This window comes from Rhodotorula paludigena (genome assembly GCF_050403205.1).
Source record: "Rhodotorula paludigena JCM10292 DNA, Rt_paludigena_JCM10292v1_ctg46, whole genome shotgun sequence".
Classification (NCBI taxonomy): domain Eukaryota; kingdom Fungi; phylum Basidiomycota; class Microbotryomycetes; order Sporidiobolales; family Sporidiobolaceae; genus Rhodotorula; species Rhodotorula paludigena.
In genome coordinates, this window is record NW_027481412.1 from 1 (window position 1) to 13,346 (window position 13,346).

Here is a 13,346-nt window from a genome sequence, read left to right on the forward strand (position 1 = left end):
GGGCGAGAGCCGCTCGGCAGACATGCTGCAGCCGCAGGCGGCCGCAGCTTCCGTTGTGCAGCCCGCGCCGAGCCCCTCGTATCAGTTCCCGCCCACCGCATCCACCTCTGCCGCCGCTCCCTTCGCCTGCCCCCCCCCCCCCCCCCCCCCCGCCGGCCCCCCCCCCCCCCCCCCCCCCTCTCGCAATCGCAAACCCGACTCTTGACCTTCTCTCGGCGCGCTCTGGACCAGCAAGCACGAATGAGAATTAACGGTATAGCAAGCTCTACCCTCGCACTGCTACTCAAACGGCGCCGCCCGCATTCTCCGTTCATCCCGCCCACCTACTGCTCCTTGCGCGCCTGCTTTGTTTCGGCCTTCTTCTCCTCAGCGGCAACGTTGGTGAAGGGGAACGACGATGCCCTTGCGCTTGCTTGGTTTACGCGGCCTTCGTGCCCGAAGAAGAGCTGCGGGTTGCGAAGCCGAAAGGCGCGAGACAAGTTCATTAGGCGCAGAGATGTCAAAGCGTGTCGAGATGGAGCAGAGGGCGGAAGAGAGGGTTGAGTATACGGGTAAAGGAGTCAGTAGGCGCATGTGTGAAGGATGCGGGGAGACAGGACGCACGACCCAAAGGCCCCACGCGCAGAGGCCCACGCTCGGCACCGCGAGGAAGACGAGACCAATGTTGTAGGTCGTGTAGGCGAGACCGCCGAAGAAGGCAGCGGCGATCCAGATGGAAGGGCTGCGGTACGGCGCCGCAGCGGGAGACGACGCCAAGTCTTGCGAATCGGTCAAGGAGCCCGTGAACGGGATGGTGCCGCTCTGTGGAGGAGTGTCGAAAGCGTGAGAGGTGACCAAGGGGACGTAAAACGGGCCTCGCTCACCTGAACGAGCAGAAGAGCGGCGAGGGCGAAACACGAAAGACCCGCGAGGCCCGCCAGGCTGCGCTCGAGGATGTTGAGTGTGCGGAGAACGTCCGAACCAGGCTTCTCGTGCGTCTCTGGGTCGCTCATCTCGGCGAGGAGCGTGCCAAAGATCAGGGAAAGGACGCGAGGGAAGAGGAGAAGCGGAACGGCCATGATCGTCAGCCTGCGACAGTGGTCGGTCAGCCTTCGTCCGGCTTCGCGTCACCGGACAAGAGCACGAACCATCCGGCTGCAGCTAGACTCCAAGCCGCGTGTGCGCCTGGTCGGATGACATCGCTGTGGTCCTTCGCAAGTACGTCTCCGATGCGCTTGTTCGGGTCGGTCACGGCAGGATTCGAGGCGTCGGGAGTGAGCGACATCTTGTGCTGGCTGTGCTGATTGTCGCGAACGTGGCGAATGTGTGAAGAGGAGGAGAAGGAGAGGCGTCGTCCTTCTCGCGAAGACGAAGAGTCGCAACGTCATGCTGACCCTGCCGCTTCTCCCAACTCGCCTCTGGCTGGCCCGAGACTCTTTGCATGCTCGCGTCAGGCTTCAGAGAGCTGGCATCGCGAACCTACGACTCTGCGCAGGCAAGCAGAGCTCAACTTGCCGGTCATCTTCTCCGCAGAGATGAGACACTTCCCCGCACTCGCGAGCGGGTCCGTCTTCATCCTGCTCCGCCTTCCGCAGCCCAAGAGCAGCGATGGACAAGGCTGCACTCCAGGCCCAGCAAGCCCCGCTCAAGGAGCAGTACACCAGCAACCCCTCGTCGGCCCTCGTCACCCTCTCGTCGTCCTCCACGCTCGAGGAGGGCGATGGCGTTGCGTGCTCTCTCTCCGTGGGCAAGGCGCTGAAGAAGGCTGGGCTGCATCAGATGGCAGGAGGGACGGATGCCGAGCAGCTGTACGTCCCCACGCACCCATCGTTGTCTTGTCTGCAGGCTCATCTGAACCCTCCTCCAGCTGCTCCGGAGACATGCTGCTTGAATCGCTCGTTGCGTGCACTGGGGTGACACTGAAGGCGGTCGCTACTTCGCTCGAGATTCCGCTGCAGAAGGGGACCGTGACCGCGGAAGGCGACCTCGATTTCCGTGCGTTGCCTCCTGCGCTTCTGTCTTCGGCGCTGGCTGACCGCGCTGTTCTCCACAGGTGGCACGCTGGGCGTCGACAAAAGCGTTCCTGTGGGCTTCCTTGCCATCCGACTCACATTTGACCTCGACTGTCCCGATACTCCCCAAGAGAAGGTGGGCAACTTCCGCTTCCTCCGCCTTCGTCTTTGGTGTTGAGACCTTCTCATGTGCAGATCGACTTGCTCATCAAACTCACCGAGCGGTACTGTGTAGTACTGCAGACCCTGCAGAATGCAGTGCCATGTGAGAGCCAGATCGTGTAGCGTCGGCATCTTAGAACGCGCACATGCAGTCCGATTAAGGCTTCAGGTCTCACAGCGATAGCCTCCGATCACCGTTGACTCCGGTCTGTGAGAGAGTCACATTGTACATGTACGACCGCGCTGCAGAAGGGGAGGAAGCCGCCAGAAACTGATCTGCTCAGAACTTCTCCTTTGCCGGCCGCAGATCCATCTCGAGCGTCCACGCATCAGGCGACTGCAGGTGAAGGTAAAGATATGCCCTCGCAATCGACTCGGGACTCAGCCGCTGCTTCTCGTCGTGCAGCCAGTTCGACTCTTTGCCTTCGCGAGCGCCGAAGAGCTTCAATGTGCGCTTCGTAATGATCGTTCCGTCAATGACCTGCACGCGCCTGTCAATCAGTCTGGATCCCTGTATAGAGCAGCTTGAGAGACGAGCGTACGACGAACGCGACGTGCACGCCGTGCGGGCCATATTCGCGTGCAATCGACTGCACGCAAGGGAAAGTCAGTGCCTTCTGGCGCAGGAAAGAATGTGAGTCGGACGGACCTGGCTCAACGCCCGCAGACCGTGCTTGCCGGCTGCAAAGGCGCCGAAAGCCTCCTTCCCGCGCCACGCGCTCGTCGCGCCCGTCATGATCAAAGTGCCGCCCTTCTCCTCTTCGCTGCCTTCGGCGGTGAAGACTCGGACGGCAGCCTGGGAGAACGCAGTTGCGGCAACGATGTTGGTCGAAGCTGACAGCGAGATGTCGTGCTCCGTGATGTCGAGGAAGGGGATGTTGGACCTGCGGGACGACGAGGCGGGGTCAAATGGCCTGTAAAACAAGTAATCAAGCAAACGCACCACTGAGCCGTGTTCCACACGGCCGCCTTGACGCGTCCGTCGGGCCAGAGTTGCTTGACGCGCTCGAAGACGCCGAGCATCTCCTTGTAATCGTACTTTTCGACGCTGACGACCTCCGCCTCGCTTCCCTGCCGCCTGATCTCATTCCGGAGCTCTTCGACCTCTTGGCGAGGGCGACTGACGAGCGCGACGCGATAGCCGAGCTCTTGAGCAAAGAGTCGAGCGACAGCCGCTCCTGTTCCTGTGGCATTCCCAAGCCCGGACACGACGAGGATCGATTTGGAAGCAGCAGCAGGCATGATAGGTAGGGACGAGCAGAGCAGACAGGCAGGGAAGGCAAGCAAAGGAGGAGAGCTCGGAAGACCGGGTCGGCGACGAGGTCGTCCCGGTCGCTTCCTCAGCCTCATGTCATGCGACCCCGAAGCCCGAGTCCGAGAGCGGGCTGGAGTGTCACGCGCTGCTTCTGGAGAGCACTACAGACGGATCACGCCGCCCTCCTGTCACTGTGCCTGCGCTGCCGCTTCATCAGTTCTTCCCCAAGATCGCCTTGTCGCCGATGCACTCGGATCTTGCTGGTGCTGCTTCACGTCGAGGCGCTCGAGATCTGTCTCGTCCGACGGACTGCCTGTATCAGCGCTCATGCTGAGACCGCCTCAAGCCGTGTGCTCGTCGTAGCTGTTGCTCGAGCTGCTCCCGAGCGCCCGGTTCTCGCCCCCGAACGCGGTCGCTCAGCATCAAGGCGGCATTGACATGGCTTTTCAGTCGTGTCACAAGAGAGAGGCTGACCGCTTCGGCGCGTGGCGGCGTTCGCTTGTTCTTTCGCCCTGCACCGCTTGCGTGCGGGTGTCCTGCCGTCTCTCCTTGTCGTTCCAGGCCGGAGGCTCGCTTGTCTTCCCGTGTCAGCCACACTGTGGGCGTCTCCTGTCGTCTGTCCCGGCTCCTGCCTCCCTCACGAACGTAGAGACGATCGGACTTGCCGCGGACGTACGCTCTCCTAAGTTGCGCCCGGCCTTTAATGCGCCTCGCGTCCGCGTGCTCCTTGACTCCCGTTCCTAGCTACTGCCTCCGGCGTCTCGACTGACATGTCTACCGGCGGCTACCCTCAACCTGTGCAACCCAATCCGCTCGGATTGAACCCAGACAGAAAGTGCGCGCTGCTGGACACTGTCTCGCATGCCGGTGCGCTAATATCGAACATCCGACAGACCAAATATCTGGTCGCGCGAATATAGCCAGCGCCGCGAGCCTTATGGGCCCGACGGGTGGCTCCCCGTGAGTTTCGACACCCCTCTCGCCGCTTCCTTGCTGCTCCTCTCTCGATTAACCGACACGCAACATAGATACCCGCTGCACGGCACACGTCTCAGCCGCCGCAGCCAGGGCAGCAGTTTCAGCCGATCAGCAGGCAGCAACACCATCACGAGTTGCGATCAGCTCGCTCCTGGGCTCACGAGAAGCCGCTGCCCCTCTCACCGCTCGACCAGCGTGGGATTTGGGAGCTCACCAAAGAGGAGCTCAGACGGGATGCCACGTTGCGCGGCCACTTTGGCCTGCCGCAGCTCCATGAGGTCCGTTGTTCCCGTGGCTGTTTCCCGCTACAAGTGGAGTTGACAAGCTCGGTCACAGCTTCCTCAGCATCAAGTAATTGGCCATGATCGTTCAGGCCCCATCATCATTGTGCGCTATTCCGCTGTTGCCGACCCATCAGCAAGCTCACCGAGCATGCGAGGGCAGGGTCGAGCCCGCTCAGTTGAGGTGTTGAGGAAGGACACCTCGTCGCCGACGCACACTCAACGGCACAGTCGGCACAATCGCGACGAATCCAGTGCCACCATTCCGGTCATGCTCGACGTGAAGTCGTTGCGGCCGTGCGACAGGGGCGAACGCTCTGTCCCGCCGCGTGCGTAGATGGAGCGGGACCCGATGGGTCGATTTTAGATTAGAGTCCCAGACGGTTTTAGACGACAGACACTGGGAATGCAAGGGTTATCTTTCTACGGGCTCTACGTTGCGAGGGGTCTATGCTGCAAAGGGATAGTCGGTGTAGCCCTCCGTCTTCTCCGGGCCCTGGAGGTAAAAGGTGTCGCGGTTGTACGGCGCGAGGGGGATGCCGTCGCGGATGCGGCGGACAAAGTCGGGGTTGGAGATTGCGTACCGACCGAGAGCAACGAGCGTGTTCTCGTAGCGGTCGGCGGCAACGGGCGCGCTCTCGGCGTCAAATCCACCAGCGATGATGAAGGGACGCGGAGCCCAGATCTCGTGCTGCGCGGGTAAGCGGGAGTTAGAAAGAATTAGAAACAGAGCATGGCGACGGACATACCAGGAAGTCGAGCGTCTCCTGCTCAGATGCGTCGATTGTCGCATTGCCCGCAATGCGCGACTCGACAGCGTGGATGTAGGCAAGGTCCGGGTGGCGCTCGACCAGCTGGCGAACGAAGTAGGAGAAGGTTTCCTTGACGTCGTCGGTAGGCATCTTCATGCCCTGGAAGGTCGACCAGGGCGACAGGCGGATGCCAACGCGATCTGCGCCGACTGCCCCCGTCACCGCAGCAGCGACTTCGAGCGGGAAGCGCGCGCGGTTCTCGACAGATCCGCCGTACTCGTCGGTGCGGGCGTTCGAGTTGGTCTGGAGGAACTGGTCAAGGAGGTAGCCTGCGAAAAGCATGCCCATCAGTCTCCATGCCTCTTGATGGCACTGCAGTGCAACATACCGTTCGCGTTGTGGATTTCGACGCCGTCACCGCCCGCTTCCTCGACGAAGAGCTTGGCGGCGCGAGCGTAGTACGAGACATAATCCTGCGAGAAAACCGGTCAGATCGCGCTCAAGGGCTTGGCATGTTGGACAGAACGCACCTTGATCTCCTCCTTGGTGAGCGGGCGCGGCTTTGCGCCGCCCTCGAACGCGACGTCGGAAGCCGACTGGACCTCCTCGCCCGTCTCCTCCTTGAGCGCCTCCGGATCCGCCGCACGGCCGAGAGCCCAAAGCTGCAAGTAGATGTGCGAGCCCTTGGCGTGAACCGCCTCGACGACCTTCTTCCACCCAGCGACCTGCTCCGGCGTGTAGATGCCGGGTGCGTAGCGGTAGATGCCCGCCTTCGCATCGATGATGGTCGCCTCGGTGATCAGCAGCGTGCCGGGCGCCGAGCCTCGCTGCTCGTAGTACGTCGCGGCAACGTCGTGGTGGACATGCGATGCGTCGGCGCGGAATCGGGTGAGCGGCGCCATCGCGAGGCGGTGCTCGAGCATGTGGCGCCCAACCTTGATGGGCTTGAACAGGTTCGACGTGCTGGCCATGGCTGATGAGCGCAAAGCAGGGATTGCTCGAGAGTGGTCGGTCGAGGAGGGTGCGAAGGTCGGGTGAATGAAAGAAGCGGAGAGAGAGGGGCTGCGACGGAGGGGAGTGCGTATGGGTGGAAGCAGGACCCGCTGAGCAAGCACCTTCTCAGCTTGCGAGGAAAGCAACTCGCGAAAAGCGCGGCAGCGCAACGCCCTCGGCCCCGTCATTGATCGCGTAAGCCCATGTCCGAGTCGGCCACATAGCCGACCGGTGTTGCATCGCCGTCTCGTGTACCTATACCGGTAATGTCACCGCGCACATTTTCAAGCTAACGGATGCGCGAATGACGCTCCCACGTAAGCGGAGGACGTGAGAGAAGGCGCGCGGAAGCACCTTGAGTGGAGAGAGTGAAGGCCAATTGAAACAATGGCTTCCCGCGAAGGTGGTCTACTGCATCGTGTACCCGTTCTATACTGTTCTAGCGGTACCGCTCTAGTCCTCGGGCGCACCGCGACGCAGGCTGTGCCGACGCAAACTCGCCCGCTTCTCCTGCCCTGGCTTTTGCGTCGTACTATGCCGCTCCCCCTCCGTGTTGTCGCTCTCACGACGTCCCTGTGACGTCGTCCGGGAGAGGCTGGTACTGCGCCGCCTCGGAACCTCGAAGGGACCTGAGCGAGAGCGGCGATCAGGGATCGGCTCAACCTCTGGGCTGTGTGAAGACTGCGAGCTGTCCTGTCGGAGACTGTTGCGCCCTTGTCGCTCCTTGCAATCCAAGTTGGATGCCAGCGATGGCCTCTCGGAGGTCGGGACATCAGTCGCCGAGGCGGAATTGCCTTGCGGCGAGGACTTGCGGATCCTCGTGTGCTGCTCCGCTTGTTCCTTCTTGTAGTGTTTAGCTCTGCGGTAGCGCTTTGTGAAAGCTTTCCTGATCGGGTACGCTCGTGTCAGCTTCTGCGCTCGAGACCAGAGAACTTGACGAAACCTACACGAGGTCGAGGATCGGCTTGATGCACAGCGCAAGGGAGAGGACCGTAGCGAAGGTCGCAGAGTGCTCCTGCGAGCGAGCGTGTCAGTCATCGAATGCAGCAGATAAGGCAATAAGCATGAGCCACCGCTTCCGCCAAGAGTGGAGAGTCAGGAGTTGCCGCCAGCTCGTAGCCCGTCCACAGGATGATTGCCCTGCAGGGACGTGCGCATCAGTCGCGAACAATACAGGGGAAGGCGGACCTGCAGGATTCGGCGCACCAAAGAAGGAAGATGACGCCGGACACTGAGCCGGGCAGGATCATCTTGACGTGGTCGTTCGGATCGCGGGAATAGTCGAACAGTCGGCGTAAACTGTGGTTCGGACTCACTCAATCCACCGTGCAGTAGAGCATTCGTGAGCGAGACATACAGATGCGGAAAACCGCCACTCTTCCGAGGTTCATTTCCACCTTTGCGCCAATGGTCCCAATAGCTGTACGCAGTAATGTTCGAACACGCGTGACGAAATAGTGGTGGTGAAGGACGTACTTGACGATACAAAGTACGATGACGAAAGGTGCGATACAGACAAAGGCAATGCAGCCGCCAACGAGCAGGCGAGTCGAGGAAGGTTCAGGACAGTCGGCTTGAACGAGACGGAACGTCGCGAGATCGCCATGTACGAACACTGCGAGCATGTAAGCGGCAGGCTCCTACCCTGACAAAGTCAGTGTTGGCGACGCACGAAAAACGAAGATCCAGAACACAAGGAGCACGAGGGTCGAAGCGAGCATGGCATAAACGCGCCAACGCTCTTCCATTGCCTTTTTGGCGACCCGTGCGTCGTGCTCCGCCAGCACAGCCGTCAGTTGAGAGTTGCTGGTGTCCGCCAACGGCACGTTGGAGGAGCGGGACCGACGTCGAGAATCGCTTCGGTGCTCGTCCTCCACGAGCTTTTCATCCTCCGGAATGCGCGACGTCGAGAGCGACGAGCGGCGACAGGGAGGACGCGAGAGTTCGGAGGAGTAGTGGAACGCCTTGTCGTCGTCAAGGAGCGCCGCGGGTGTCAGTCGCTGGACCGACCAGTCGTCGGCTTGTCCAGCTGAGCCGAACGACTCGAGCAATGTTGGTGCGCTCTCGGGCTTGCTCGCGGACTGTGCAGACTGCGCATCAGAGGACTGTCTTCGCGAGCAGCGCAAGCGGAAATGACGGACCGAGTGTCGCGACGATCTCCGAACGGAGTGCCCGACGGCGTCAGGAAGCTCGGGATCTCTTGCCGGGATGACGGGCGAGGTATCGGTGCTCGTCGAGCCAGGCGCGGTCAGCGGAACTGTCTCGTGCGCTCGACCGACTAGAGGGCTGTGCTGATGTCGACGAGACCCGCTCGTCTGGCCGAAGAAAGGGTTCCCGAGGGAGCGCATGTAAAAGGAGCGCGGGTGTGACGTGTAAGCACGCTTGGCGAGTGGGCGAGCGGTATTCTTGCTCGACTTGCTCTTCTTCTGCCTGCGATGAAGATGTCAGTCAGTCTACTCCCATGAAAACGGGCAGAAGTACGCACAGGAGCCTCGGCATCGAGAAAGGATACGCTGACAGCTCTTGGCCATAGCGATGGCTGCCACCGTAGCCGTAATGCGGCGCAACCACCGACGCTGCAGTCAGCGGACAAAGCCAGCCCATCGAGCAGAAGAGGGCGTAGTAGGCGTGAAAGCGCGAGATGCCGCTGCCTGTCAATCCCGCCTGGAAGACCGTGACGAGGTAGGCCAGGGCGAGAAAGGCGCCGACCATCTGCGGAAGGTCCCGGTCAGGGTCTTCATTGGCAGAGCTGGCGAGACTTGCGAAGTTAAACGGCGCTTCTGCCGGGTCGTAGACGGTCACAGCAGTAATGAAGAAGATCGTTGCTGCAGTGTGATGGGAGGGTGAGCGGTAGGTGACCCGGGAGGACGAGGTCATCAGGACATACCCGTCAATCCAACACGTGTGCCGAGTGACGATAGGCTTGGTGGAAAGCGTCAGCCCCGGCGCACACATGCGAATGGGGTTTCAGACCCACGTGTTCGGGCAAATGCCGCAGCACGTCCCTCTGGGAGAGCCGCAAGGTCAGCGTTCGGCTTATGATCAGCGCGTGCGGGCGGATTCACTCACTTGGCTGCGACACACCATTCCTGCCGAAAGGGCTCGAGGATCAGCGTCATTTTCCGCCGCGAAAATGCTGCAACGAGACCGACCTGGACGGCGGTCAAGGTCGTCTGCTCCGGGCAGAGCTGCGTGAAGTGGGCGAGACCCATGAGCAGAAGTCAAGCTCGCGATACGCAGTCCCGAGCCCAGTGACAGCGGCGAGAGGGCTAGCAAGGACACAAGCAAGCAGGAGGAGAAGACGCTCGAGAGCAAGCCGAGAACCGCAAGCACGTTCGGAGTGACGGTCGTGGAATGCACAGCCTCAAAAGTCGAACGTGCTCTCAGCCAGTCGGAGGATCCGCAGAGACGCACGGGGAAGAGGACAGGAGGTAACGCCGCGAAGGCGATGAGTGCAAGGGCCGCTTTGCTTCGTTCATGCCGGGTCATCGGGCCTGCGCAAGACCGACAGCGCGCACTGCAGTCGGAGAGCCTTGCCAGCAGCCCTCGCTCTGTCTGCAGCCGTCTCCATGAAGTGTCGAAGGGGGTTTGAGCGGCGAGGAAGGCGCGACTCGCGAGCGCGCAGTGGGCCCGACGGGGCACTCTGTAGTCAGTTTGAGGAGCACACTGGCGATTCTGGCGAGTGCTCGACCCGCTTCGCGCGCGATGCGACTTTGCTGCGGTCGACCGTTTGCGGCTCCCGCTCGTCTCGCTCCTGCTCTTCGCTTGCTCCGCCTCCGAAGAGCTGGAATCGCACGCCGCCGGACCGTAAACACTCTGGGACCTCGCTTTGCCCCCTACCCTACGCCCTCGTACTGTGCTCGCTGTCACGCAAGGCCTCCCGCTCCTCGCCCGCTTCGGTGCGCCCGTCTTCCGCCCTCAGCTCGCGCTGAAGCCCGCTCTGACGCGCTTCTGAGCGCCGCTCAGGTGCGTTCACTTCCCCCGTCGCGCGTCCTGTAGCGATCTGCCGCTGCATTTGTCCTTGCGAAGTGCACCCGTGTTCCTCGCTCCGCTTCGCTCGCTCGTGCAGACACGAGCGAGATCGCTGACTCGCTGCCGCGACACTTCTCCAGCTCGCAAAGTTCTGCACTCGAAGAGCCGGCACACTCGGTGACCATTGGCAATCTCAAGTCTCGACACGATGAGCGCGCCTTCGCCAACACCGCAGACGCCGCAACGCGCCCGCGAACCGACACACAAGTTCGCGAGCGGCTTGACGACGCCTATCGCGACGTATTGTGACGCAGCTCGCGCGGTCGAATCGCCCGCGCTGTCGCCGCCCAGCCCACAAGATCACGTCTCTTCGTCACTCGCCGACAATTCGCTCACTTTCTCGTCGGGAGGCTCGATCATCTACCATGGCAGCAGCCCGAGCGAGGGTCTCGAGTCGTCTTTCGAGAAGCTCGACCTGTCGAACGGATCGTTCAGCGAGACGCCGCTCAAGACGCGCTCGGCTGACCCGGCCAGCGAGCTCAAGAACTCTGGCTCGATGGTCAACGCGGCGCCGACGACCTCTTCGCCGAGCGCTCAGAGGGCGCCTACGCTGCCGGCGTCACCGCCTGCCGATAAGATTGGTGCGCCTGCGCTTCAGGGTGCTCCGCCTGGCCTTCTCAATCCGGCGGCCCCGACCTTCGAGAGCGGCGCCAAGCCCATCACGGGGCCGTCGTCAAGTGTGCGCGAGAAGGTCTTTCACCAGGTCCTCGACAAAGGCAAGAATGCGATCGGCGAGTTGACGGAACAGGCGAAGGCGGCGCTCGCGGCATTCGGCCTCAGGACGATCCCGTCGCTCCACGGCACGCCGCACCTGCCCTACGCTCGCAACCCTTCGTGCGTCTTCGTACTCTGTGTCTGAAAAGAGAAGCTGACGCGCTCGAAACGCAGCGGCCTGGATGCCTTCCGGTTCTCGGTGGACGAGGGCGGCGACAACGGCTTCATCGTACGCCGGCGACCTCGCTCATTGGTCGACGCACTGACTCATCTCAGTCTCATTGGTCAACAGCCCATTCCGGCCGACGAGATCGATGCCATCGCTCGCCAGCGCCCGGTCCCGCTCCCGCTGCCTGGCAACGCTCGCTACACCCCGGCCGGTCGCATGGCGCAGCAACGCAACGCTTCTGCACCAGCCGCGCTCAGCGGCGGTTCTTCGTACTCGGCGACTCAGAAGCAGAGCAGCACGCATACTCGCGGCAAGGCAGGTCTCTCCAGGCGCGAGGCGACGGCGAACTTCTCGAGCGTCCATTCAATCGGCGTGTCTGCCGCGGTCGCGCCTGCTCCCCAAACGCACGAGCAATTCCAGCCGGCTGTGCAGTACGATTCGGCCCAGCAAGTCGCACTCGCTCTGCAAGCGCAGCATTTGCAGCTCGCACAAGCTCACCGCTCGCCTTTCCCGCCCGACTCCACCAACTCGCCGGCGACCGTAGCATTCCCTCACTGGACGCAGTACTCTGGTCATGGCCCCATTTACCAGTCGCCGTACCCGCATCTGCTGCCCGCCGCCGTCCAGGCCGCCTATGCTTCCTCAGGCCAGCCGCCATACCCGATCACTTCGTCGGCGAGCATCCAGCCGACAGTCGCTCGTCGTCCGAGCATCATCATCAGCCCCGAAGGGGTCATCGGCTTCGTCGACTCGGCGACCGTGCTCGAGCTCGCGACGCAGCAGCGTTTCGGCGACACAAGCGGCGTTCCGTCGAGCCGCGTAACCAGCTTTGAGACGGCACCTGAGCTCGACTCGGACGACAGTCTCACGTTTGACGCCTCGCTGAACTGCGATGCCGGCATGGGTGACGACTCGGACGATGCTGCGCTCTTCTTCCCGCATCCGGCTGCCCCGCCTCGTCCGCCTACTCGCGCTGAGCAGCTCGATCGCCGGCTTCGTCGCCTCCAGCACCGTCCGACGCGCAGCGATGCCTTCCTCACGACGCAAGCGTACTTTGAGCAGGGCAGGCGCAACTCGGCCATGGCGGCCTTCCCGCCGCCCGGCGGCATGCGCAAGTCGAGTCTCGCGCAGTCGGGCCGCGGAGGTCCCCGTCACGTCTCGAGCGCGGCGCACATTCAGTACACGTCGGCGCCGAAGGCGCAGTCGCAGTCGGCGCATTCGCGCCGCGCTTCCATCGCCGATGCCGTCAACCCGGCACTCGCTGCCATCGCTGCCGCTGCTGCATCGACTGCCCAGGCGGGCCCGCTCTCCTCGTCGCAGCAGCCGTCGAGGTCGCGCAGGGGCTCGTTCCAGATCTCGGTACCGTCACCCGCGCGCCCGACGTCTTCCACGACTGCGCGGCAGAGCAAGGTCAAGGGCATGTCGCAGTCCCGCCCCTTCGGCGACGTTATCAATACGGTGCAGTCGCAGCACGGTAAGGAGGGCATGCCGAGCGTGCGCCTCGAACCGCCCACCCCGCAGCGCCCTTCGACGTCGACGTTGAACTCGTCCCGCGTTGGCGGCGCGGCTCTGCGCCCCGACCTCTCGACTGCCGCGCCTTCGCCCGGTGGCAGCGACTCGGCAACGACGGTGACGGCGCAAGCGGCTGTCAATGAAGATGCCGCGAGCGGAAAGCCGACGGGCGAGGCGGGTCCTACGAGCCGCCGCAAGCGTCGTCAGGCCGCCGCCAAGCGCAAGGCCGGCGATGCGTTCCCGAAGCAGCAGCCCGTTGTCGGTGCTGGCAGGTCCGTCTCGATGCCGGCGGACATGACTGAGCAGTCTTGATCTGCTTTCCCCCTCCTCGCGATGCTTTGCCTCTCTCTCGGCTTTTTCGTTCGTCTTTCGCGGCTGTAGCTCCCCTGCTCCGACGTGCTCTGCCTACCTTGCCATGTCTTGGGACTCGTAGCTTGCAACTCTGCGCTGTGCCGTCGTTTTAACCCGAAGTGTGAAGAGGCAGCGATGGCGATACATGGACAACAA

General features: G+C 62.5%; 6 protein-coding genes across 6 annotated transcripts; 2 read left to right on the plus strand and 4 right to left on the minus strand.

The window, feature by feature from the left end:
- Positions 1–323: 323 nt before the first annotated feature.
- On the minus strand, positions 324–1,264 carry JCM10292_007260 (uncharacterized protein; the record flags this gene model as incomplete). The annotated part of the gene is made up of 4 exons (XM_076651115.1): positions 324–446; positions 604–801; positions 864–1,068; positions 1,128–1,264. The coding sequence occupies 4 exons, from the start codon at positions 1,262–1,264 to the stop codon at positions 324–326; spliced, it is 663 nt and encodes a 220-aa protein (XP_076503270.1).
- A 323-nt stretch (positions 1,265–1,587) lies between these two features.
- Positions 1,588–2,169, plus strand: JCM10292_007261 (OsmC family protein; the record flags this gene model as incomplete). The annotated part of the gene is made up of 3 exons (XM_076651116.1): positions 1,588–1,787; positions 1,847–1,974; positions 2,033–2,169. 3 exons carry the CDS (start codon positions 1,588–1,590, stop codon positions 2,167–2,169), a joined length of 465 nt encoding a protein of 154 aa, XP_076503271.1.
- Positions 2,170–2,433: 264 nt separating this feature from the next.
- Positions 2,434–3,395, minus strand: JCM10292_007262 (uncharacterized protein; the record flags this gene model as incomplete). Its single annotated transcript, XM_076651117.1, has 4 exons — positions 2,434–2,634; positions 2,696–2,743; positions 2,803–3,037; positions 3,097–3,395. 4 exons carry the CDS (start codon positions 3,393–3,395, stop codon positions 2,434–2,436), a joined length of 783 nt encoding a protein of 260 aa, XP_076503272.1.
- Positions 3,396–5,115: 1,720 nt separating this feature from the next.
- On the minus strand, positions 5,116–6,390 carry JCM10292_007263 (alkene reductase; the record flags this gene model as incomplete). Its single annotated transcript, XM_076651118.1, has 4 exons — positions 5,116–5,358; positions 5,417–5,748; positions 5,808–5,892; positions 5,950–6,390. 4 exons carry the CDS (start codon positions 6,388–6,390, stop codon positions 5,116–5,118), a joined length of 1,101 nt encoding a protein of 366 aa, XP_076503273.1.
- A 965-nt stretch (positions 6,391–7,355) lies between these two features.
- JCM10292_007264 (uncharacterized protein) lies at positions 7,356–9,624 on the minus strand (the record flags this gene model as incomplete). The annotated part of the gene is made up of 12 exons (XM_076651119.1): positions 7,356–7,427; positions 7,486–7,552; positions 7,619–7,711; positions 7,889–8,027; positions 8,085–8,493; positions 8,554–8,842; positions 8,898–9,124; positions 9,176–9,237; positions 9,300–9,334; positions 9,390–9,419; positions 9,482–9,501; positions 9,565–9,624. The coding sequence occupies 12 exons, from the start codon at positions 9,622–9,624 to the stop codon at positions 7,356–7,358; spliced, it is 1,503 nt and encodes a 500-aa protein (XP_076503274.1).
- Positions 9,625–10,592: 968 nt separating this feature from the next.
- Positions 10,593–13,151, plus strand: JCM10292_007265 (uncharacterized protein; the record flags this gene model as incomplete). Its single annotated transcript, XM_076651120.1, has 3 exons — positions 10,593–11,278; positions 11,333–11,387; positions 11,451–13,151. The coding sequence occupies 3 exons, from the start codon at positions 10,593–10,595 to the stop codon at positions 13,149–13,151; spliced, it is 2,442 nt and encodes an 813-aa protein (XP_076503275.1).
- Between the last annotated feature and the right edge of the window lie 195 nt (positions 13,152–13,346).